The sequence below is a fragment of the Corapipo altera genome, unplaced genomic scaffold (assembly GCF_003945725.1).
Source record: "Corapipo altera isolate COAL_440 unplaced genomic scaffold, ASM394572v1 181, whole genome shotgun sequence".
Classification (NCBI taxonomy): Eukaryota; Metazoa; Chordata; class Aves; order Passeriformes; family Pipridae; genus Corapipo; species Corapipo altera.
In genome coordinates this window covers 1,084,683-1,111,240 of record NW_020884999.1, presented here as the reverse complement: position 1 = coordinate 1,111,240, position 26,558 = coordinate 1,084,683, and the positions used below count along the sequence as shown (strand labels likewise).

The window sequence follows — 26,558 nt, the reverse complement described above, 5'->3', positions numbered from 1 at the left end:
CCCCTATCTTAAACCTCCACCATACCACCACAAAGCCTTCTGCCAAGCAGCCCTCCAGCCTGGGGAAGAGCAGAGAGCATCTGACAGAGGGCAGAGCCTGGAGCGGCACCCTTTGCTTTGCCTTTGCAACTTTCTTGCGACACAGATACCCCTGAGACAGATTCCCACAAAATCCTGCGGCTCTGCAAGAGCCTCGGGGGCCTGTTGTGTATTTCCCAGTGAGCAAACACACCAAAGGGTTTGTGGCTGATGCTTGGGCTGGAGATGTGTGTGGCTCCTGCAAAGCCTGAAGTGCATCTGTGATGTTCCGGTGTCGCTGCGTCCCGGCCTGTCCCTGTCAGTGAGCTGCAGGTGGCTTCTCCTGATGTGTGTGCCAAGGTGCCACAAGGGTGCACAGAACCCCACATGCTTTGGAAGGTGCTCTTGAGCCCCTGGTTCAGGCTCTGTGTCTCCAGAGCTGGTGAGACCGGTGTTTATGGTGACCCTGGTGCCTCCATGGGCCTTTCAGGTACAACCCTGATGTGTCTGAGGGTGCAGGCTGTGCTGGGGACCTCTGCTGCTGCCTGTGTTGGGAGAAGTGAGTCAGTGCCACAAGGAGAGCTCTGCCTGTTGTGTGGGAAAGTGCTCCCAGCCCTGGGTATCCCAGGATGACATTTTTAACAGGCTGCTCTGTGCTCTTCTCTCTCCTGCCTCTCTCCCCACAGCTTCCAGGCTCTGCTTTCTCTGGCCTGGCCTTGGTTTCCCTCGCACCTCCCAGGGCTCCCCTTGTCTCTCAGCAGCTGGACCTCTGGGAGAGGTGCTGCTTGGCATCACACCCCACTTGTCCTGGCACAGGCATGAGATTGGGCCCAGGGGAGGTTCCAACCACCCCAGGCCCCATGAGGTGGGGCAGCCAACGGCAGCTGGTGTCCCCTGGGATGGAGGGAAGGAGTCACCCATCAGCCCACACGCACTCTCAAGGAGGATGTGATCACTGCCCTCCTGGATCTAAAGTCTCTGGGTGGTGGAGCCACCCACTTGAGCTCTTTAAGTGTTTGCCTTTCCTTTTTCCTCTTCCCTCCTCTGATTTTTATTTGTGAACCTCGTTTCGGAGATTAACCTCAGGGCCAGCGCGTCTCCTAAGAAAGATGTTCTCACTTCATTAAGAGATAATGGAAGCTGTCAGAGATTTGAAGGATTGCACTTGTGATGGGAGCAGGAGGGGGAAGAAATATATTCACAGCAAAGTTACATTTTCATGTAAATTGTTTAAAGATTTAAATGGTTTCTATTAGGAAGGGTCACTAGGGCTGTACAGAGGGCTAAATTAGTCCTTCTGTGCAGAACTATAATATTGTCTGTAAATGAAAAGGAACAAAGAAAGCTGTTAATTTTTTTCCCCTACTCTCTCATTTCATCTCACACTTTCTCCCTCTGCCTCTCTATCAGCCTTTCCATGCCTTTCTTTCACTTTTGGGTCTCTATTCTGCTCTGTTCTCATCTGCAGCCTGCACTTGGCAAGTTTGAAGTGTCCTGGCCCTGCCCAGTGCTGAGTTCTGCCCAGCCAGCCCCAGGCTGCAGTCATTGGTAGTGTTGTCCCCACACACCTCTGTCACAAATGCAAATCTGCTGCTTTGGCTTTCCAGGCACACAGATCCCCCACAGGGAGCAGGAGACCCGGGTGATCAGTTAATTTGTTAATGACTATCCCAAGTGGGTTGTTGGTTTGCCTGCTGACATGTTAGGTGGAGTCACTGCTCCGTTTCTTTGCTCCAGGCTGGTTGGTAATTCATCCACAAACACATCTTCATATAAATAATCACAAGACAGTAATTTGCTCCGGTATTCACAGATGAACATGTTTTTGCACACACCATCGCCCGTCTAAATGTGATGGCACCTGTGGGGATAGGCCTCCCCTCCCCGTTTGGATGCCAGCCCTGCTCAGGATCCAGCCTGCTTTCGAGCCGACGCCGCTGAATGGGGAGGAGGTGATTTCCCTTCCCCTGGGAGCGCTGGTTCCTTGGGCACTTGTGAGAGAAGGCACCTTCAGATTTCTGCCTCACGTGTTTGCAGGTCGAGGCCACCCTTCAAGGAGCATTTAGAGGCAAAGCCACAGTCCCACGTGTAGGTGTGAGGCAGCAGAGACTTGCACAAGTGCCCCATTCTTGAAACTGGGTGGCTTTCTGCAGAGGCACAGGGGCCTCGCTGTTCATGGCCACGTGTGCGTGAACTGGGACATCACTGGAATGGTTAAACCACCTGTCCCTCACTGTACTCCCATCACTGTCAAAGGCCAGAGGAATAAAACAGCTTTAGAGCAGCCAGTGGTTTTAATTTACAAGGAGCTGGACAGACATTGTCCCTCTGAGGGCAGGAGCAGAGCACAGGGTGCAGCCACCAAGGCAGGGAGAGGTGTGTGCCTGTGTCCTACACCAGTCCCTGGAGGATGTCCTGATCCCTGTGCTGTGCTGTAAAGCCTCCTAAACTCCAAAGCACGTCACATTCAGCAGAGTTCAGCCCCCTGGCTCATCCCTCACATGCAGAACAGCGGAGATCAAATCCATCTCTCAACTCCAATTACTGGAGGTGGAGCACTGATTGCTCTTCACACACATGCGTAAGGCACCTGTGGAGACCTTGGGTTTGGGAGGCATTTGGGGAATAGCAGGAGGCAGAGGGTTCTGCATGCTGATGACTGGGAAGGGAGGAAAAGCAGGGGAAAAGATGAAGACCTGCATGAGAAGAACAGAGGCTAAAAAAGCTATGACTGGGAGATGAAACTATCTTTGTGCTGGGTTCTGAAGGATTTTGGCAGAGGCAACGCTAGGCCAGCCAGCTGGTAGAGTTTTGATGTTGGGAAAGAAAGAGATGTCTTTTTTTTTTCCAGTTTTCAAGATCTCAGCAACAGGCCTGCCTTTCAGAAAGAGAAAATCTAGAATCCAGAGCAAATTTCCAGGCAGTCGGTAGAGCACAGAGGGAGGCACACCCCCACATATTCACACCAACATGACAGCACTACCATAAAAAAGGCATCTTGCAACTGGCTGTTTCAGGGGTAGACAGATTGTGTGCTGCTCAGGATCTCCTGGTCATCAGCCTCATAAACCTGAAATCCCCCTCAGTGAGATATAACAGCTACATCCCCTCCTTCCTCAACAGATCTATCCTCTTGTTCAGCTCCTCCTCCCTTGCTCCTCTGACTTGGAGTGTGTCCCACAGATTTGCTCTTTTCATGGTGAAGGATCCTGTAATTCCAGCTGAAGCATATCCTTGGGCTTTTTATCTCCATCTCTATGGATGCCAACTTCAAGTAACTCTTTTCCCTGTCTCCTCAAATGCTCCTCTCTCGGCTCTTTGTTCAGGCAGCAGCTCCATCCCCTCAATTTACCTTTTGCCAAACTCTTGCAGGTCCACAAGGAAGGATCTTCAACCCACCCATTCTCCCACCTGTCCTGGTTTCAATTAATCTCCGTTGAACATGGTTGATTGGAGTTGGAACAGGACTCCAAACAAGGCCTCCTTGGGGCTTTGTGCCACAACAGAAGCTGTTGGATTTCTCTGAAGGGAATATCTCCCCTGACACCTTCTGCTATCGAATTTGCCTTTTTCAGAGCCACATTACATCAGAGATTTATCATCAGCCCCTGAGAGGCAAGTTCATCTCTGCCTTTCCCTCCCTCCCTTGTTCCCAATGTGTGAGCTCTCAGCTTAGAGCAGAAGCTCCTTTTGCAGGAGATTTTGTGCAATAGCTGTTCCTCAAGGTCACCTAATTTCTCCCACAGGAGAAATAGGTTCCTTTCAGCTTTGGGGAATCAGCAATCTTCCTAAATCCAATATGTCTGTCTGTGCCAAATCCATCAATGGAAATGCCAAAGAGATGAGTCCCTTGGCCACTGTTTGAGGAACTTCACTTGTACTCATTGAATCCATCTCCTGCAGAGATGCTGATGCCCACATGGATTAGATGTACCAGGCTTCTCATGCCTGAAAGAACTGGTTCCTTTGCAAAGAAGGTGCCAGACAGTGTCCCTAGATTTGAACTGATGTCCTCACAGATCAGTTCAAGGTCTACCAGAGAAATCTCATTTGCATCAGAGGAGCACCAACCCTGAGTGCCTGTCACCAGCTCTCTCAAGGTGGTTTTGCTCCTGGGCTCCTCAGTGGGGGAAATTTTGGCTGTTTTTTCAGGCTCTGTCTGATCCTGTTTGCAGAGTGTGGCCTGGGGTGTGGGTTGTGGCCGCTGGGTGATGTGTTTGCCAAGCCAGCACGACACGACCTGTCCTCCATAAAAGCTGATTACACTGGGCTCAGTTCTCTGCTCACCTCCAGAACTGACTTGAAATGGAAGCAAACTCCTGAGGTCAGAATAAAGGCTCTCGAGCTGTCACGATCGCTCCTGCCCCATTTCCTCGAGCGTGGGTGCTGTGTTTGGTAAACTCCAGGCATATGGTTCCACTCCCAGTTTGTTAGAGGCAGCAAAATTCCTTGTTGCCATGCTGGTAATTTCATATGCTAATTCATCGCGAATGGCCCCAGCTACTGACCTGTTCTAATATCTCCTTCCATTTAATTTAAATGGCATCGACTTCTGATCACTGGACCCGTGTTTATTTTCTAGGTCAGCCTCTTCTGTAATGTCTTCACATTCACTGAAATACTACTAAAATAGCCTTGTGTCGTCCTGGATCAGTAACCATTTGGAGACAAAGTCTGTTTATTATCGTGCTCAGGAATAAGTGGTGCCTGCAATAAGCAACATTTGCTCTGCAATCTGTGCCTCAAAAATTAAAGCCTCCATGATGACTCAGTCCCTTTCTGACTGGGGGGATCTAAACTCAGTCTCCAGCACGACCTACAAACTCCTCTCAGAGTTCTTCCCCAAACAGCTTTTATTTTTATCAGCATAACCCATCCCCATCCTTTGGCCTATCCTTGATAGTCTGATTCCTCTCCCTATGTGTGGAGATAGTTCTGGTGGTTATGTGGTATCTCCATGTCCCTCTGTTTCTCACTGTGCTCCTCAGAGATTTTTCACCCTTAGTCTCAGCACTTAACACCCAAACTTAACCAGTGGGAATTTATTCTCTGGCAATAATTCTTCTCCCTCGAATAGCTCATCATCCTCAAACCTTTCTCATGGCATCAGCCCTTGATGAGCCTGTTGGATTGCATCCTCTCGTGTGCTTGGCCTCTGACAATCACTCAGACTTCTCTTTGAAAACCCTACAGCCTGGTTTTTGTACCTGCAATCAATCCCTGTGGGATTCTGCCACTGTTACTGTCCCAAGGTAAAGGATAATCAGTAGCTTTTAACTTAAACTGTTAATTTTTTTTTTTACCCCCCCCCCAGCAGACCCCACAACCTTCTGCTCTTTGGTCCCAAACAAGCAGCACACTCATCATTTCTCCCTAACAAGTCCCCCCTCACAGACATCTGCCTGTTTCCAATGTTCTCCAAGGTCTGTTTTTTCCTCCTGTTTTCTGATTGTCCTGTTTTCCTTGAAGTCCTCTGAGTAACATCCTATCCCTCTTTGGGCTTCAAACCATTGCACTTTCCACTGTCTTTCACTCTTTTCTGCTCAGCCTGGTTTCACATTCCCATTCAGGAGATCCTGTCAGACTGGGCTGTGATCTTCCAGATGTAAACAGTTTCTTTCAGGAACACATCTAAGAATCATACATGTGCCAACCCCCCTGAATCCTGTTTATTACCTTCTTTTTTTTTTCGGGGGGCATTTCATCTAATTGTCACTATTTTTTCAATCCCTAGACTTGAAAATCTCCCAAATTCCCTCCCAGGCACTCTCACGTGAGATCTTTCCTTTAATTTCTTCTCCCTTTCATGTTTTTGTTTTCCCACAGAGCGTTTGGTACTTGCTCTGTCACAGCCTGTACTCAGTGCTTTAGTCAACACATTTTCCTCCAGCTCAGCAGCTGGAGGGGATGCTTGGTGAATGGGCTGTGGGTGTCAGCCCAGGAGGTGTTGCTGGGTTTTGGGATGTGGAGAAGGAAGTTTTCCTTTATTTCCAGCATGCTGGAGGGACTCAGTGAAAGAGATGGGGTTGGATGGCCACCCTGGTACAAGCTGCCAGTGTGTTTGGCTGGCAGTCTCCCATGGCACCCAGAAGAGTGGAAGGAATATCCCAGGTAGACAATATTGTCCTTTTCCATCCCGTTTTCCCAGCCCTTGGCTGTCAGTGAAGCCGAGCTCACACCACGTCTCCACTGACCCCCTGGTAATGTAAGGACACCATTAATGTTGTATTTTTCCAGACAGTATCTCAGAGTCAGTTCATGCCTTGCTGCAGGTAGAGCACCCAGCTGCCTGTATGAGCCTCCAGCCTTTCATGTTCTCCCTGGGTGCTTTGGCACCGGGCAGCTCCTCCAGCTCCTCCACGGCCTCTCCGCACAGCTGGCGGAACACCGGCAGCCTTTTCTTGGAGCCAGGGGAGCGTCTCAAATCCGTGGCTTCCTTCTCCAGGCGCATGGAGAAGGTGACAAAGGTGGGGAGGTACTGAGGAAGAGAGGAATAGGAGTCTTCATCCGTGCTGAGGTCGTGCTGTAACGTGGGGTGGCAGGACGTGGGTCCTTGGTAGACGTTGCTGGCGCCTGCACCGTCCAGGGTGCGGAATGCAGGGATGTTCCTGCAGCTTTTGAGGAAGATGTATCTGATGTCCCTGGAGGTGTGGTAGGGTGTGCATTCCGGTGATGAGGAGGGGTTCCTGGCTTCACATTGGAGAGCTGGTGCCGACATTGTTGCTGGCCTTGTGTGGGGATAAAACACACAGTTAGCAAGGTGGTAGGTGATAGAGCTGGTCAGGAGTCCTCAAAAACCCCCACAGAACATCCCTCCCCCCAAAATATCAGATTTCCAGAATCCTCTCTTCCCTCTCCCTTCTCTAAACTGACCAACTTTGACAAGTAACCTCAAGATCAGTAACACAACTCCATCGTAGACTTTCACATCAAAATCAGTAGATATCCACCAAAATTAAGACTTTGCTGTGTTTGTTGTGGAGAAGGGCCTTGAATCCCAAGCTCCAGTTCATAGATGACTACACTCACCACCAGCCTGGGTGTGGGAGTGTGTTGTCAGAGACAGACAAGTTGTCTCCATCATTCTTGGAGCTCTTTACAGGAATGAATAACCACTGACTGGATTTAGGATCTGAAACTGCATCTTTGGGGAAAGGCTGACCCTGTGCACTCTCAGACAGCCTTCTGTGTTCTGCCACCACGACCCACTGAATATTTAAGCTCTTTCCCAGGTTTTGTACACTGCTGTGTAAAATTCAGATTCTTGGAGGGGGGGAAAAGCCCAGCCTACTCCATGCTTTGATACCTGGCTGGAACCTACAGAGTTGACAAAGAGAGAAGACGACCAACCCTGTTCATGGATAATTCATCTCATGCATAACTCATGCTCACACATTTCATGGATAATTTAGGATAAGGGCTTGCAAGATCAGGATCTCACATGGAAGTGAAGGGTCTCTCATGAACAAAGCTGATGGCAAACTCTAGCTGTGGGACAGAGAGTTTCTGAATGTGGCAACATGTCAGCAGCTGGGAGAGCAGAAATGATGTGGTTTCTTGAATGTTTGCATCTTCCAACCTGGGCAAACTCAGAATATGTTTGGCACAGTGTCCTGTCTCTGAGAATGGCCAAAATCTGATCAGTCAGAGGAGATACAAGCATAGCAACTCCACTGTATGGGAACAGGAGGTCTTAATATCCTGGGGCTTGTCCAGAAATCCAGAAAAACCACCTTCCTCTGTGGTCCAAGTGCTCTGCTGTCTCTAATATGAGCAGAATGTAATGAAGCATTTTTATCTTTATTCCTCATTACTACATTTTTCTTCTCTTCCAAACACAAACCAGAATGGGGTAGCTGATGTTTTCCCCCCTGGTGTGAGAGCACTGGAATTTCATGCAGTGGAGGAAGAGATCCCTGCTCTCAGACTCGGGCCCTGCCGTGGGAACACGTTTAATCCACCACTGGGGAAGGCACATGGCACCCACCTGGAGCCCAGCCCCTCAGATCTGGAGGTGGCTGGATCTTAAAGCTCAACTCACAGGCATCAAACATTTAAACAGACCAGTCGAGGGCTGAATTATTAAAATCACCCCACGTGAAATGTTTCGCTGCAAGACGACGAGCACTCTCCTTCCCCGGTTCATTGTCTCTGCGGGGTGTCAGAAATACTAAGGCTCATTCTGCCTTTCCCATCCCCCTTGAGATACTTGGAACAAGTGAAGCACTCCCAGCTGCCAAGAAACATTGAATATTTATGAATCCCCTTAATCACAGAGGCAGGGACCATTCCAACCAGCTTAGTTTGGCAATGTTTTGGCCTTGCCTCCTAGAGAGGATCAGAACTTGCTCCCAGAAGTCCTTTTCGCCCCCCTGGAGCTGATCAACAGTGTGTCCTGTTCGGGTGGCAAACCCTAGGAGTAGCTTAAAGGATGGAGATACTTCATCCCTGCTCCTGCACTGCCTTTTGGGGTAAGAAATACAAATTAGTTTGCCTTGGGATGTGCCTCCACAGCTTCAGCCTTGCAAGCAGAGAAGCAGCAAGTCCTGGGGAAAGTGTCCTGACTTTCTTACTGTTTTCTCACCATTGTTATCCCATTATTTCACTTAATATGGTGTTTGCTTCAACTTCCAAAAGAAAAGCAAGCCCAGTACAGCCACAAAAGTAAAGCAAGCAGTGATTCCTCCCCTATGTTTCTTCTATATTTTCCCTTTCCCCAGCTTACAGGAACAGGGGGGACCAGCAGTATAAACCATGAAAAAAGAGGTTATTCTTTGGTCAAAATGAAATCCAAGTGGCAAAAGCAGGGGTTTCACTTTTATCTTCTTATTTGTGTTCCAGCATGCACAGAAATAATTTTTTCTAATTCCTCATAAGCATTTGGTATGAAAGGGAAACTCCTTGGGTTTTTTACATTTTGGTTTGGGGGTTTCTTAGATGTTTTTTGGGGGGAGTCATGCTCTTTTTGTTAAACATACTTATTGCCTTCTTTAAATGGGCTCTGTCACACAATGTTCAGAGACTCTGGTTTGAGAAAGCTTCTGAAACCGTGTGTCTTTGACTAAGGCACTTGTGTAAACTATTTGTGGGTGCTTGCAGCCTTCACTAGTAAGAAATTTGTCAAAGGCAAGTTATTTCCAGTTGAGTTCACTGAGCAAACATCTGGCTTTTAAACAAATCTCCAGGTGGAGAACAGGGCATGAGGCTTGTGCTGTGATGGAGGGCTCTGGCTGACCCGTTGAGCAGCAGTTTGGAGCAGGAGAGGGGTGTGTGCCCTCCCTTTGCTTTGCAGCAGAGTGTGCGGGGACAGCACCGTGCATGCCTGGAGTTATTGCCAGTGCTCACCAGCATGGAAACAAACCTGAGGTCTTCTGAATCCAAGATTCTGTAAGAAAAGCTTCAGTGAGAGTGGTTCTGACCAAGCAGCAGCCTGGAAAACTCTCTCAGCAAGGAATGTGTGCACAGGGGAGCTGCGATGGGTGGATGGCAGCTGACTTGCATTAGTCAGCTCTCTCACTGCTCCCACTCCCAAGGACCTCTTGCTTTACAGAGACTTCTCTCCTCTCAGCATTGGCCTCCCTGGACCCAGCAGAAGTGGAAAAGCCACTCAAATATTTATTAAAAAACCCTGATGTTCTTACAGGACTCACCGAAATCCTGGATACTTTTCTGTTTGGTCCTGACAGACAATTAATGTCTTCAGAACACTTCCACAAGGAGCTGGATGGTATCCACCCTGGCTTTGGGGGATTCTGGCAGAGGTTGTGTGTTGCTGTTGCAACATTCTGTTGTCACACCAGCGGAATTCTGGGCTCCACATCACAAAGGACCAAGACGTGACCTTGTGTGGCACCAGTGCGAGTGCAGCGTGCTTTTATCTCTCTTGAGAGGGTGTGCACGACCAGAACGGGAGGGCTCTGAGGACCATATAAACCACAGGACTGCTCACCACCTGGCTGGAGGTGTCACTGTCCTCTAATTAAGGCATGGGAGTCACAGGTCCCTTGGAGAGCACTTGTCTCATGGGATGCTTGAGGACTCCTGCGTTGAGGTCCCAGGGTGGATCCAGCCCTGCTCACACCAACGCTGTCACGGTTCCCTCTGTCACATGGCAGCCATCACCCAAAGGGACACCTGAATGCTTGTGACATGCTACACTTGCTCACCCATGGCTGTGGGATTCCTGCAAATGTGGGATTTGGGGGCATTTTGGCAGCTCTCTTAATCTGTAAGTTCCCCTGAGTGGGAGGTTGCTTGTCCTGGGGTAACTCTGGAGTGAGCAAAGATCCCTATGACGACTTCACACATTGTGCTAATGCTGCTTCCAGGCTGAGTGTGAAAACCCTGGTACCTCATGTCATAACAGAGCTACAGAACTCTCCTGGCTTGCTGAAGGTACAGCAGAGCCCGGTGCACTTCACAAGGGCTCAGGCTCCCTGTCCTAAAACATTTTTTGCAGCTGTTGAACAGCTTGCTGCATTAAAAGCCATGAATGAATTGAAGTCATACTTGTGAAGAAATAGGTTGCAGGATTTTCAGCACTCTGGGAATTGGGAGCAACAGTGCTTTGTAAATTAGATCTATTAAATACTTAGTAATATCAAAATTTCATGCAGTACTTTTCTTCAAAGAAGTCTGAGGTGGCTCTGTTCATCAAGCAGTTTTCCCTTAAACTGACCTGGCCTTTCAGAATCACTTGGGAGGTCGTATTTGATCCCGAGTTAATTCCTAATGAGATTTCCTGGTTCCCTAAGGCCTTCTACTGACGTATACAAAAAACGAGAGACCAGACCAGAGCCTTTTATCCAGACATTTCTCAGCTTTGAAGATGTTTCTGCAATACCAAGAATTGCCAATCACGTGGGCAGAACTGGATAGTTCTGGTCCTCAGGAACCATGAGCCTGGAATCTGAGGGAGGTGGTTCATTCCTGCAGCAGGTGATCCCCATTGTGACATGTATTTTATTGAGGAGGAGGCTGGGATGGTCCTGCTGAGTTTTGGCTTTGTGCAGTGCTTGGAGGGTGGTTGTTGGAGATCTCCAGCAGTGACTAACAGGCACTGGATACACCCAAATAACAGCGTGAAGTGGTAACCTGGCAATCAGCACGTCCTTGAAATAAATGAGCAAGTGATCCTCTGAATGTGAGCACTTCTGGTAGTGCCAGTGGTGTTGGCTGGTATTATTAGCTTATCCCAGGGCTTCTCAAGGCTGCCTTTATCTGCAGATCTCATGTGGTGCAGCACAGATCACCCCGGTCCCTGAAAAACAGGGCTGCTGTGGGACAGAGCCTTAGGAAGTGTTTAGCAATGCACAGCAGATTTGTGGAACAGGCAGCCCAGATTCTGGACTGCTGGAGGCTCAGTTTCAGAATCTCCAAACTGGAAAGGGGTTAGTGGAAAGAGTGTCTCCCACCTGGAACTCATCACACACAACCCCCCTCACCCACCAAACCCCCCGAGCTGGCAAACAGAGCCCTCCTGTTGCACTCCCAGCTCTCCCGAGGGTGCTGGCATTCCTCTGTGTGCATTCCTCTTGTTTATTCCTGCCGTGCATTGATGCAACAGGTCACACGTTTGCAAGAGGCTGCCAAAGATAATACACAACCTGTCATAGTAACAAGATCATCAGAAGGAAAACTGAAGAGATAATAAACCGGCAGGAAAGCTGAAGAGTAAGAAACAAAAGAGGAGCAGAGAGGAAGTGACAATGTTATCTTTGTTTAATGCTCCTCTGAGTCACCATTAGTTATTTAAGATATTCATCTGCCGGCTCCCAGACCCGTCAAATTAAGAGATCCAAGGGGTGGTGGGGCTTTTCTCACTGCCAAACAAGTTGCTCTTGTCCAAAGGGAGAGGAAGCTTCTGTGAACGACGGATGCATTTCATTGCAGCTTGCTTTGGAAGCCAGAAGGAGGCAGTGCCATATGGAGCACATGGATTTTCTTCTGGGAATGCGTGTTGGTGATTGATTCACAGAGGCTGTAACAGGAGGGCAGTAAGGATAAGGAGGGCATTAAGGACAGGACAGGAGCATCAGCCCATTCCCATAGCTGGAAACCAGAGGCTGCATGGGCAAGGCACAGGGCTGGGAACAGCCCAGGACACCTTCCCTTTGGGCAGAGGTTGTCAATTGGGGGAAAACAGCTCCAAATCTGCTGCTGCAGTTCTCCAAGAAGAATGAGTTTGGGTCCATCACAGGATAACCACAGGCATCCAGGAGAGGTGGTGCTGTGGGAACTGAGTGGGTGACTGAGATGTTCTCATAGCATCAAACCCTGGCCCCTCCAGACACCTGGACCAGGTGACACCTCTGAGTCATCAATTCTGCCATCTCACTCCTCCTTCACTTCCACAGACAGATCTCCAAGTCCAGTGACCCTGAGCTTAAGCTCAGCTGATTAGAGCATGGTGCTTGAGTTTGATCCCTGCGTGGGCCATTCACTGCAGAGTTGGACTTGATGATCCTTGTGGGTCCCTTCCAGCTCAGAATATTCTGTGATTTCTGAAATTTAGAGCAAGTGGAGAGATCCAGCAGCTGTCTGTCCTGCTGCCAGGCAAGGCTGCTGTGTGCACCCATGTGTGCATGTTTGGAGAAGCGCCTCTTCCCTCTGCCTTTTGCTCCTGTCAATTAACCCAGGATCCAGGAGAGCAGCAAGAACATCAATTTAACATATGGGCTCAAAATAGTCAAGACAGCCTTTCCCTGAGGGCTTTGCAGAGAGAAAGGAGGCACCTGGCAGGGAGAAGTGGTGAAGAGGGAGAAAAGAAAGGAAACACAACTGGCTGCAGGATGCCCAGCTTCCCTTGATTTGTGTCTAGGCCAGGGGAGAAGGTAAAAAAGGTGACAGGAGGGATGGAGAGCACTGGCTGGGTGACTTCTCCCCTTGTAGTGGGGCAGCTCTGCAGAGCACATTGGACAGGCCTTGGAACAGGATCTCCCTCCCAAGCCCTCCCGGGAAAACAGAGCCCTGCAAACCGGTGAGGCGTGGGATTAAATAAATTAATGATCTGAGGAAGGTGGATAGGAAGGAACAGTCATCTTAGTGGTAAAAAAAACCAAACCACAAGAACTGAGGATTTATGGCAGGGGTCAAAGGCTGGATCCCTTCTGGATCCAGGCTGAAAGCTCCATGGAGGCCCTCGTTCCCAAGTGGCTGCACATTCACTGCCAGCATGAAGGAGCAGGACAGAAATTATCACAACCAAATAATTAGCAGCACAGCAGCTGGGAGGGCTGCATGGACAGATAATGTGGCAAAATGTTAAACAGTAGCTTTAGCATTGTCAGGGGGTTCTGCTGAGGCCAAAACAGAGCAGGGGAAGATGTGAGGCATTAGATGGGGAACTCTCCACATAGTCCACTGCTTTGGGCCTGTGATATAATGTGCTGTATGGGACCATTTTGGCAAGAGCCAACTCCAACAGGAGTTGCCTACCCTCTTCTTTGAAACCTCTGACAATGGAGTCGAAAAACCACCCCTGTCCCCACAGCAGCCTGTGCCAGCACTGCCCCGAGCGCGTGTCCTCGTGCTGACCTGGCCCGATCCCTGTGCACCCTGAGCGCACAATACGCCACCAAAAACAAAGCTGCCAAGTGTCACCTCTTTCTGGGGTGGAAAAAGATGTGGGAGCTGAGTGGCCTGTCCTGTGGAGAGGATTTTATTGATGGCAGGAGAGACCCCCCTGCTGTCCCCGCTGCGGGCTCAGTGCGGGGCCAGGGGCTGCCTGTGCCCGCTCGGCTGAGGGGGTTAACAGGGTCTGATCTGCACCACGGCCACCTGCCCGAGCACCCCCAGCCCATTCACACATGCAATCAAACATCTGCTCGGCCCTAATGACTGCCCGTCAGCGCTGAGCGGGGCCGTATCCGAGGCGCCGACCTCGGGGCTGGAAGGCACCGGAGCCCATCGCCAATCTGCCGGCCCAGCTGTCGGCCAACACACCACGGGCCAACCCAGCCCTTCCTCCCGCACACGCGGGAATCAAACGGGAGCTCCGCGGGCTCCCGCGGCTGCAAACACCTCCAGCGTGAGCCAACAGCTCCCTGGGGGAGCCCTTTGGAAAAGGTATCGGAGACCTCGGCGCTCTCTGCCTTGGCGAAGCGCCAGCCTTGCGTGCGGTGGAAGGAGCCACACATAAAAACTGTGATGTCCTCTACTTTTATTTTTATGTGTTTGTTTTATTTTGTGTGTTTATTTTCAAGGAGATTACCAGTAAACTTAACGTCAATACAGTTAATCCCCATATATATTTACTGAGGGCAATTAGCTGGCATTTATATTAAATATACACAATAGACAGTTGGATATACAGTTTGTATAGTATAATTAGATATATATACACACATAAATAGATGCATAACTCTGTCTGCAGTGTGTGTTGGTGAGGAAGGACCAGGGTAATGTGCCGTGACAATATTTATCTCACACCATATTTATACCCTGATAGCTGGAGAAGTACGATGGGGCTCTGCAGGAGAGTTCTGGGAGCAGAGCGGGTGCTGCAGGGGAGACACTCAGATGGGTACAGTGCCAGGGCAATTCCAGGGGTAACAAAGGGCTTTGGGAACCTGGGGTGACAGCAGCAGGGGGAGACTGAGACGATCAGAGGACTCAGACAGGGCTGTCCAAGCCCAGGTTGTGTCCAGGTGTGGGAGCAGCTGTTGGAGGGAAAGCCTATCTCAGAAACGCGAAGGCTGCCAATCCTCCTTGGCCTTTTCTCCAATATCCTTTCCTGGGGTAAAACTCTTCCATGCTCCAGCTGGAGCCCTGATGGTTGGGAGAGTGTGGTGGGGAACTGGCTGGCTGGTTTCCTGTTCCAGCCTGGCAGCTGTGCTCTGCTTGGAGCATCCACCAGCCTTCTCAGAGCAGAGAGGGTGAGGGAGACCTGGCACACCACAGTCCTGCAGTACTTGGCTCCTCTGGAAACACGGGACAGCAGCTGAGAGGAGCAGCTGGGTTAGAGGACCAGGGAGAATTTCCTACCCCTCCTTAGGAATTCCCATGTGAGCTGGAGCCAGACGGCATCTCCAGACCTTATTCCACCAGGAAAAACAACCACTTTTGAGATGGTTGAAGACACAAATTTTTATACCCAGAAAAGACTGATCCCTGTGGAAGTTCTCACATGCTTGCCCCAGCTTTGGAGCCGTGTACAAGTGTTTGACCAATGTGCCTCTTCCCAAAAGGCCATCACTTACGTGGGTATAGCAAAGCCTTGCACTTTGCAAGCTTGCAAAAGCATGCAAGATTTGCTAAACATGCAAATTATAGTTTATCACTAGCAGTAATAAAAACTAACAGAGCCATTTCCCCTGTTCAGCCTCTCCAGCAGTCATTCCCACTCCTGCTGGAACTGCACATCTGAGTGATGGGAGCTGCTCATGTGTGTGCCTCCAACTCCATCATCCCAAACCTCTGTAAGAGCAAACAACCTCCCTCTTTCTGCATCTAAAACCTGTGGGCCATCCTCAGGAGGACCATCCCAGAGCTCAGTGCATGGCTGAGTCAGTCCCAAGTCTCAACCCTTGTTTGCTTTGGAAAAAAATGTCAATTTACTGCTTTGTGTGCCTTCCACCTGTTCCTTCTTGGCTGCCACCAGCCTGGTTTTTAATCACTCTGGATTGCACAGGCAGTGTTAAAATCCTGCCTGCAGCAAAGTGTGGTGTGAAGCTGTGCTGCCTGTGGAAGACTCTCAGAGTCCTCAACATCCCCTCTTACCTACGAGCTTCTCCAACCTTGGCCCAGATATAAAGGACCGGCTGAATTCTGGGAGCACCTCCCCTCAGCTCCATCCTGCTCCTCCAGGGCAAAGTAAGCCAGACAATGGCATAATTAAACCTTCTCCTCCCTTAAAGTACTGTTCAGGGAATTTGATTCCCAGCTGCTATTTATGGCTATCGATTCCTGCACTCCTTATTACGACGCTAAGTGACCTGTAACCAGCGCGGCAACTGGCGGGTTTATCAATCTCCTTTGGATAATTAGTGACGCAGGAAGTCGGGAGAAGGAAATAAATGGTGTGCTTGAGAAAGGTTTGTTTACCACCCAACGGGGGAGTACCAGAGCCAGATGAAGAGTCGGTGAAGATCTGCATTTCATCATGCCCGGCCTGGAGGAGCCAGCCTTGGATGTTGCTCCCGGCGCTTGGTCAGGATTTGGGCAATATCTGTTCTGGACTCTCGTCCCATTGGGAGCTCCTGCCTTATGAAGGTCTCCTTGCCTTGGGTGAAGAGCTGTGATGAACAGCCATGTGCATGGGAGCCCAGCCTGGGCATGGGAGGGTTGGAGGAGTGGAGGAAGCACCGGCATCTGTGTGAGCACCGGTGGGGCCAAAATATGATAAATGCCTTTTTCAGGCACATCCCATCCCTGGAGACCAAACCAGCCCATCTCCCAGCACCCTGCTGAGGCAGGTGGTGTGCTCAGAACAAGGGTCAGAGGGATAATTAGCATTTTGGCCTCTTTCCTACTGAAATGTTGCCTGCAATTAACTCCCACCAGAGGAGTCAAACAGAGTGTGTAGCCCTTCCTTGGATCCAGGTGGATCGCCCTGCGGAGCAGAGCTGTGTGCAGGGCTGGCTGGGATGAGCCAAGGGGCTGCTGGGGAGCAGCTGCCTGGTGTTACTCACATTGATCTCACGCTTTTTGTCATTAAATTGCTGTAAGCAAACTTGGCAATCTGAAGATGATTAAATGAACCAGTCCTGCAAAATAAACCCAGAGCTTTTATTAGCAGGACGGGAGCAGCAGGTTATCTGCAGGTATGTTTAAAGCCCTTGTGATGCCCTTGCATAAACAGATTTCGAGGGTGCAGAGGGTGGCTGGAAATTCAGAGTTAAAAATGAGAATTAAACCCACATCTCCTCCAGGCTGGGACAGGGCCGTACCCCCAAATAATCGCTTTGCTGCTCCTTGCTGACCTCTTTCCCATGCAAATAGCTTTTCAGTGGAAGGGCTAATTCATTCTCACAGCTAAAAATGATCATTGCTGTGAGAAAGTGTTCTGGGCGTGAATCCTTTTTGCAGCAAATAGCAGCATTAACAGGTTCATTTTCTCCCAGCAATGCTATCAAAATCTCTTTAACTGCTTCCAGCGCATACCACAGATGCACAAGCCTGCAAAAAATGGGTGGGAGATGTGATTGCAGTCAGACCTCCTGCCTCAGCCTCAAAACCCAGCTCAGCCCCGTGCTGAGCAACATCCACTCCTGATGGCTGCCAGAGTCCGTGTTCCCTCCCGAGGTGCCCTGGGAGCATGTCCCAGAGATGGCTCCATTTCTAGGAAAATATGCAGGAGGTGTCTGCTTTTCTGCAGACAAACACACAGCACTGTTTGAGAATGGACTGGTTTCCCTGTACATTACAGCTTCATGTCCTCCTGCCCCAGCTGACTTTGGTTTCTGGGATTTCTGGGCATTACTTTGCCTGGGTTCAGTTGCCACCTACAGCTAATTTGTGTGGCCTGTCCCACATGTCCCCAGCAGACCAGCCTTTGGCTGCCCTGTCTAGACTGTACATCCCACCTCCATATCTCCAGGCTCTGGTGGAGGCTGGGTGTAAGCCTTTATCTCCTGCAGTTTTCCCAGGAAATGAAGGAATAAGTAGCTGAAGCCCTGAAATTATTGGGTGGATCATTGCCAAAACTGGGAAAGAAACAGGGGCTGTTGATCCTCTGCTTTAGCCACCAAGCCAAGTGCAGCCTCAGTGCTGTGACACAGTGTGTGGTGTGGTGCTCCAGCTCAGTTATGGCCTTAGGAACCATGACATGGACTGTTGCAGACTTGATCTGGGGCAAATTCCTCCTGCTTATTATCTTTCCAGGGACTCAGCAACTTTTGTGTGACGCCAGGCTCTAGCCCAGCTCTTGAGGATCACTGAGACACAGAATAGTTTGGGTTGGAAGGGACCTTTAAAGGTCATTGAGTCCTGCAATGAGCAGTTACATCCTCTTCTAGACCAGGTTGCTCAGAGCCCCATCCAACCTGGCCTCAAATGTCTCCAGGGATGGAGCATCTCCCACCTCTCTGGGCAACCCGTGCCCGGTGTTTAATCACCCTCATTGTAAAAAATGTCTTATATCTAGTCTCAACCTTCCCTATTTAGTTTAAAACCATTACTCCTTGTAACGGTACATTACACAACAGGATGGCGTGTCTGAGGTTTCTCCTGGCTCCGGGAGAAGCGTGGGGATGCAGGTCTGGCAGGTTTTGCAGCAAGAGGGAAGACGGGGCTGAGCAGCCTCTCGTTCCGAGCAGCCGCAGCGCGAGGCTGTGGATTCCCAAAGCCCAGGGATGTGCTGAATGCAGCAGCTGGCTCCGAGTAAACGCTATCCAAAGGTCGTCAGCGATGCTCCCTTCGCAAAGAAGCCCACACGCCTTCCCCATGACAACCTGTTACATCTCCAAAGGAAAACAATATTGCTCTTTTTTTTTTTTTTTTATTATTTGCTGATTTGCCTCTCGCATCCATCGGAGCTGCTGCTTCTGCCTCCCAAGTCCAAATCGTGGCTTTTGGGGGTTGATGCGAGTCAGTCCCTTCGTGCTGATCATTCTTACTGACCCCATGGTGCTGTGCCAACACGTGCTGGGGAGAGCTGGCTGAGTTTCCTGGGCACTGCTGGGCAAAACCACAAACACTGGGACCAGATGACCCTCCTCTTGTGCCAGTTTTGTAGCACAGTGATGCAGCCCCCGAGTAACGTGGAAGCAGGAGCTGCAATTCTATGGCCATGGGGAAAAGGGGTAAAAGAAGAATGATGGAGAATTATGGCACAAAGACTTTGCAGGGAAGCTGCATAGAGATGTCACTGCCTTGCACAGCGTCCTCCTGGCTTGGGAAGCAACTCTGAGGAAGGGAACAGGAGCTCAAGCACTGACCTGGTGCTCTGCATGGGACAGCCAGAGCCCAAACCCCTGTGGCCTTGGACATGGTCCCTGAGCCCAGGAGACATTTAGTTGCCCCTGATCTTAGAGAAAAACTGACTCCAGAGCGTGTCAAGGAAGTGATAAACTAGACACCCAGGTCTTATTCCTGGATCCATCACTCGCCCCCTCAGCTACCTTGGGCAAACTGCTCAGGCTCTCTTAACAGCAAAATAGCTTTAACAGCACTGTCCTACTTTGCAGTGATGTTTTGAAGGCAAATTTGTGTTTCCCTGGGGAGAGGGACTAGTGGAAAACCTGTTCATCAACCAAAACAGGGCTTAGCCACCCTGTTTGTAAATGAATGACATGCTAAGGAGCCTGGAACAGCCGTCTCCTGGGAGAAACTTGCTTTTTCGTCCTCCTTTTTTTTTTTTTTCCCATGGAGGAAAAACCCATCAAGATAAATTCATGGATATAAAATCAAAAGATCTTTGGTAACCTCTTTGACTATTAAAGTAAGAAAATAACGATAATAATGAGCGCTGCAGTTTCGCTCAGAAGATAAAAAAAAAAGAAGGAAAAAAAAGTCGTGCCAATTTCTTTTTGCTTGCCAGCAGATAAGAGCCTGACCCAGATTGGCAGAGCTCATCTTCCTCCACAGCTTTGATTTTTCTTGGGGGGGGGTTTCGTTGTGGCTGTGGGACCCCAAACCCCGAGGTTTCAAACCGCAAGCAGAGCAGCCGTGGGTCAGGTTTGATGGGGAGCACCACACTTTGCTCTCCTGCTTTGAGTGAGTATTTCTCCCCATCAGGCTCACAGGGAGAGCTGCTGGTCCCTGAACACACAATCTGGCAGTTTGTACAGGTGACTAAATAAAAGAGAGGGGAAAAAAAATACCCTGCTCCAAGTTGTGAATACTGAGCCCTGTGGGAATTGCAGCTCGAGGTGTAGAGAAACAGCAAATAAATGCTGTGGAGAGGACAGTGCTTGTTCTGTCCCTCCTGCAGATATGATGCCTTTAATTATATTTAGAAGTAATTTCTGCCAAGCCTTATAGCTTAGTATTATAAAAAGTTCCTTTTGTCACTTTTTCCCCATCTCTTCTGGCATCCCTGTGAAATGGCAAGATAGATGGAATAGGCTAAAATAATGCGATCTGATTGAATAATGAATAAAGATTAATGAATTTTTGCTAACATAAATGATTACACGGTAATTGCTTTAATAATATAAAATTATTTTCTGCTACAAACCGTGATTAATGATACCAACTGAGCATTTGAATCGTGGGCCCTGTTTTTTTGTAAGTTCACTGATTAAATAAATAACACAATAGCTCACTCCTAATTTTTCTACAGGCAGCCATCACCAGGTAATTGGTTGGGACACCAGGGTTGGGAGAACCTGCAGTTCTATGTCTCAAAACTCTTAGTCTTCTCTTGCCTCCTCACCAACAGAATTAAAGGGAGCAATAGCTTCTTTCCCACATCAGGAACTTGTTCATTACTTGTATTTCCAGGGCAGTGGGTTGGTGGTGTGGTGTGGAATGTTCCTCACAGAGCCCGGGGCCTTGTGCTGGGAGCAGAGCAGGGGTCTCATTTTAGGATAAGATGGAGGCAGGTAGAGCAGTGTCCTATCTCAAAGCCTGGGGGCCAAGGAAGGATAGAAGAAAAAGGATTTCCCCCCCCCCCCCCATTTTGAGGTGAAACAATCCCATTTTGTAGATGCCTGATGCTCACTAGACCTTCTAGGACAAGGGGTCCTCACCACCCCGTTTGCACCCCACTTTTGGCAACCACTTCAACACCTCTGAACTCTTTTGCCTCTTTGGCAACAGAGATAAATCAGCCTTGGCCTCCCCGCCTTAGCAGGGTGTTAATGAAGCGTTTAATCATTTGGTGTTTCTTTTGCTTTGCCTTCTTTTTATTTTAGTTTGCAGGAATCAGAGAAACACTCAAGCATGGAAAAAGGCAGCTATTGAACGTCTGTATCTGTTATTTGCCCCCACGATGGGGAATTAATTGCCTTTTGATTAATGAGCCCTTCAGAGCCGTGCCTGAGCGGGGACTGAGGGAAAGGAGGAGGGAGAAGTGGGGAGAAAATTGGCTGCTGTGCTCCAACCTTGATGTTTTCTGGGATGCCAGGAAGGGGTTAAAGAGCCAAAAGCCGATGATGCCGTGGGGTGATGTCGATGGTGGGAAGGCAGAGGGAGAAATCCTAGTCTTGGCGTGTGTCACAGGAGAGAGAGAGAAATTCAAGCAGCAGTTTAATTCTGTGAGTGCTTTCACGCCCCTTGAATGGAGAAGGGGAAAATTATTTAATTAAAAATATATTTACTTTTAATGCAACCATCAATATTTCCATCCGTGCTGATTGTTGAGAGGGTTTGTGTGTTTGCATGTTTAAACACTTCTAAGCTCTGCCTCTCACTTACTCCTTCATCAGCAGCTGCTCATGCACACTCACCCAGATCCCTGTGCACTCACCCAGATCCCTGTGCACACTCATCCAGATCCCTGTGCACACTCATCCAGATCCCTGTTGACACTCACCTAGATCCCTGTAGGCACTCACCCAGATCCCTGAGTGCACTCACCTAGATCCCTGTAGGCACTCACCCAAATCCCTGTGCACACTCATCCAGATCCCTGTGCACTCACCCAGATCCCTGTAGGCACTCACTCAAATCCCTGAGTGCACTCATCCAGCTGCCCATGACTTCCCACATTTGGGACTTGGGTAGTTTTTGGTGGTTCCCAAGAAGGGAATCCAGCTGTGACAGCTCTGGGTTGCAGGTCCCCCCCGGGTGCTTTGCTGGCTGCATCCTCTGCCCTGCCAAGTCCATGTGCTCCAGGCAGGCAGGCACGAGCATCCCCTAAACACAGGAGCTGGGAGCTGCCCCTGCTGCTGTTTCCTAGATAATTTAGCCAGTTGAAAATGGCAGGATTCGGGGATTTCGGCAACAACACGCCTAGAGTTGTACAGTAAAGCTCCAGCAGCCCTTCCGATCTGTATTCCTTCCCAGTGTCCAAATGCTTCCCAGTTACCCATTTGCCTTTCTTGTTCCTGCACTACATGGATGGATTTAAGGGATTTCTCCACAATAGCCCTTAAATCTCCTTGCTGGGTGCTGCTGAATGGCAGCACAGTTGGATGTGGCTCTGCCGTCGGGGTCCTCCCTGTGTTCTGACCGCACAGGGACAGCGGCTTTGTGTGAAATACGGCTGGAGGAATGTGTGCTGGGATAACAAAAAGTTTGGCTTTTGCTTGAAACAAATTGCCTTTGTCAGCTTGACCTTGAAGCTCAGCCACCAGACCACTAGAAATGGCAGTGTTTGCTGTGTTATCATCGTTCTTCCCCTCTCCAGAGAAGCTTCCTGTCTCCCAAGACTGGCAGCATCATTCCTTATTTCTCAGGCTTGGGCTGCATTGCTTTGGTTAGTCTTATTTTGCTGTTTATTTGTTGGGGTTTTTTTTAATATTTGCAAGGCCATGAGGAAGAAGCCCTACCTCCCACAAGGATTTTGAGCCCCATCCTCCCTTTTCCACAGTTGTCAGAGCCTGGGATGAGAGTCTGGGTGGGAATCAGAGCTATGGCTCTGCGGGCCCCATGCAGGCAATGCCAACAGGCTCCGAGTTCCCGTCCGAGCCCAGCTCTGCCTCTCCTTATTGATGCAGCTCACGGCTTCATTTCCACTCTCATATTTCAAGTGGAAAATTTGGTGAAAACAAAAAATTAGCAGGACATTCTTAGCAGAGTAGCAACAAGCAGTACAATCTATTAGCGACAGCCTTTTTTTGTGCAGGCACAGTTATTGCTCGGCATCTGTTTACAGCAGAGCTGCTAAAGGATAGAGCCATCACTGAAAGCTGAGAGACTGTGCATCTTCCTTCTCCTGGCAGGTTTCTGGTCCCAGCCCATTGGACTGGTCCCATCACTCCGTGTCTCCCTGAAGGAGAAGGTTGCTCCGGAGCCTGGAGCCTCCGGTGAGACGCAAATGCAATTTGCTGATTTTTCTGAAAATGGTGTTGAAATGATATTAATCCCTGGCTCCACATGAAAGATCAAAAGAGCCAGGGAGGCAGCGTTGGACACGGAATGGAAATCCTGCTCTGCAGAAAGAAGAAAGAGAATTGGAAACTTCCTGGCGGAAATACCCGTGTATTTAAACCAAGCCCAGTGGCAGCCGAAGTTGCCTTTGCTGGACCCAAACCATTGAGCAGAAATCAGGACAGAAAGCCCCAGAAGGCTTCTGTATTTCACTCCCTGTCCGGAGAAGGCTCTTTCTGAGCCATTTCTAAGGCAACCCTGCAGTCAACCCTTTGCCTTTTATTGCCACAGTCTGTTCCACTTCTCATCAAATACAGCCCTGGATCTTTTTCCGCTGAGCTGCTGCCCAGCCCATTGTAGCCCATCTGGTGTTTGTGTGAGCTGTGCTCTGGTCCTCCCTGAATTTCACCAGCTTTACAGGATATCTCAGACCCTTTCTCCAGTTTCCCATCACTGGGTCTCAACTCTGGTCTGATTTTGGTTTCATGTCCTCCGAAGGGTCAATAGCCTTTCCTGGGGCGAGCCCTCTGCAGATCTAATAAACATCTCCCCTCTTCCATCATCTGGGAGGTTAATTGAAATATTGAATCGTACCAGATCAAGAGAGACTCCTGTTAGACACATCCCTCCTGTCTGACAGGGAACCATTGATAATCCCTTTCTAGGTACAGCCAAATTGCCATATAAAGCTGTTTCCCAGTGTGCTGATGAGAATGTCATGGGGGACAGCTTGAAAAGCCTTCCTGAAGTAAAGAGAGATGACATCTCCTGCATCTTCCCCCAGCACCAGCCCTGCCACCCTGTACCTGGAGGAAATTAGATTGGTTTGACCTAATTTGGTCTTTACAAAATTCGTGTTGGCTGTTATTCCTTTTCCTCTGTTCTTCCAGGTGCTCGCTCAGGCTTTGTTTGCTCTCAGAGCGCTGCCAAAAATTTGAGGGAAACTCATTCTCCTCCCTCCCCTTCCGCAAAGGCAGGTGTTGCACCTGCCCTTTCCTGCATTTTTGCATCGTCACCTCTTCAAAGATCGCTGTGTTGGCTCCAGAATCGTGTTCAGTGGTTCTGTCTGTGCCCAGGGATGGAGCTGGCACGGCTTGGCTGGAAAACACCTGCCTTATCCACGCACACTCCAAACTCCTCTGTCCCTTCCCAGCCTGATACTCCTCAGTGTTAATTGTGTCGGACACCAACTCACAGCTGATCAGTTTAGTAAAGACTAAACTGAAAGAGGCTTTAGCCGTCTCAGCATCATCTGTAATAGCTTTCCCTCTTCAGCCACTCTGACATTTTCAAATGGGATTTTTATTATTTTTTTTAAATTCAAAGTGACTTTTTCAGCTGTTTTAAAACGTAAATCAATTTCTCCTTAAAAAATTGAAGCGTTTTAATAACGCGACTGCAAATGTTGAAAAATAATGCCTTGAAATAGCTGAAGCAAAATGTTTCTTGCTACTTGTGATCAATTCTCCAGGGAATAACTATTAATGGCGGGGCCAGAAATTGAGGGGTTTTGAAAGGGAAAAGATTCAACCCGCCAGATTCTCATCATTTTGTTTCTCAGTAATCAGAAACCCCATATTCACCCTGCCATGTGTTGGCTCAATCAGAGCTTTCAGTACCACTACAGCTATTTCCCGGTAAGATTTCTCTGGGCCAGAAAACTCTGGATTCTCAGGCAACTCCATCTGTATCGACAGCGATCCGTGCCACCAGCCTGAATCCACAACAGGGAAAATTGGATGGGTGTTGAGCAGAAATGTGTCTTGTCCCACGCACAGCAGCTGAAAGCCAGTTTTAAATGCAAATGGGATGGGGAAGACTATGGAAATTCAATAGCAAATGTTCTTTAAGTTTCTTTCCATCCAGCACGGATCATTAGGCAGAGCTCTGGCTGCCCAGAGACCTCTGGCATGAAACAGAAATATGAAATCAGACCTTTCTGCTTCGCTCAAGTCGAAGTCAGCACTATTGTGTGTGTTGCTGTCTGAACCTCCTCACCTCTTTCAGCTCCACCTCAGAGCAGGGTGATATTTCTTATCCCCTGCTCCCATCAGAAGATCATTCCAGGAGCCCCCCACTCTGGTTCAAACCTTCTCCCGATTTCCAGTGGGAATTGATTTGTGGCCTAGCTCCTCTTATGCAAACATTGTCCTTTAACTTAAGTAGCTCTTCCTTCCTCATGTCTGGGTGATGGATTGGGCGAGAGCGTGTTTGCCATTTCAGCTGTCTCCCACAACATCTGCTGCTTCAACTGAGAGAAGGATGGTGGTTATCTGTATAAACAGCTTTCTCCACAAAGTGATTATTCCTAAAAAGCAACGATGAACTTTCTAAAACCAACACTTAAGCACTTTTAGTGGATTGGAGATATTAATTGGAGAACTGAGTCAGAGGGTTCAGTGTGAAGAAAATTATAACTTTCCTTCCAGAAGTAAAAGTTTCTATTTTTTCCCTTTAGTTTTGTTTGACAAGTCATCTGAAATAGAAAACAGGAATTGTTTCATGGGATAAATATCCCAGCAGTGCAGCCTAGCTGGGGTAGATTCAGGGTCCCGGGATCAATTCCTGCATCTACCACTGGTGATGGAGGGATGACTTTGAGCGGGTCCTTTGCTCCCTGCCTACATTTCCCCATCTGTAAAGCAGGTAAAGGGAATTCACACAGTTTGGGAAAAAGGGTTGAAAAGACACTGTGGGGTTGTTTGAGCAGCCCTCAGAGAGACAAAGAGGTGGGAATGGCAGCCACGAGGAATCTTGTGCAGAGGAGAGGGACGGAGATGGAGCAGGAAAGCCCAAGTGCTGCTCAGCGCAGGGGATGGGAAGGTGCAGGGACCATCAAACAGGGAACATGGATGTCCTGTCCCATAACTGGCCACTGTTTTGCTGGACTCAGATTTGACTGCAATGGTTGTTGCTGGGGCAGGTGAACGAGGAGCTTTGCCCTGGCAGAGACAGCCACGAAGGCTGATGTTCACGACTGGCTGTTGCTGATCCCCCTAAGCTCTGCTCTACGCACAGAAAGGGCACAGCACCATTCCAGAGGTGACTGATACCCCACTGCTGTGTCGTGCTGCTGTGCCAGAGAAGGGGGAGAGCGAGAGAAGGACGTGCTTCGCCTCAACAACTGTGGCACAGCCGTTTCCCAAGAGCAGGGAGAGAGCAGAGTCTGTTTCGGAGGGTACTTAAATCACTAATTAGAGCTGTTACCCTCCGGATGACACTAGCACAGGCACTTCTGAGCCCGCTTGGAGGCTAAGGGGGTGAACGAGATGGATCATCATCTTGTTTTTCTGTCTTGCGCCTTCCCTTTTCCTTTTTTTCCATCATCCCTGCAGCGTGGGATTCGCTCCTTTATCCTCGCACACATCTCGCCTAACTCCCGTGGTTTAAAATTAAGATAATATTGATCGGAAGGGCTTGGAGGGATTGCAGGTCATTTGCATTCTCCCGTCCCTCTTCATTTCTCCTCCGAAGCCGGTCTGGGTGAAGTTTGGCGGCTGGAGCGAAGGAGGTCTGGTTGCTATAGCTACCGGCGCTGCCTTCCTCCCGGCGAGGAGGAGGAGACTGCAGGACTTCAGAGCAAAGCCATTTTGCACAAACTTCTGCCTTTGAAACTCAGCCAG

The 26,558-nt window shown here is 49.2% G+C and overlaps 1 protein-coding gene across 1 annotated transcript; it reads right to left on the bottom strand.

Annotated features, from left to right (window-relative positions):
* Nucleotides 1-6,219: 6,219 nt before the first annotated feature.
* LOC113958536 lies at nucleotides 6,220-9,837 on the bottom strand. Its single transcript, XM_027666869.1, has 2 exons — nucleotides 9,669-9,837; nucleotides 6,220-6,746 (listed from the first exon to the last, which is right to left on the bottom strand). The coding sequence occupies exons 1-2, from the start codon at nucleotides 9,800-9,802 to the stop codon at nucleotides 6,275-6,277; spliced, it is 606 nt and encodes a 201-aa protein (XP_027522670.1). The 5' UTR covers nucleotides 9,803-9,837; the 3' UTR covers nucleotides 6,220-6,274.
* Nucleotides 9,838-26,558: the final 16,721 nt, after the last annotated feature.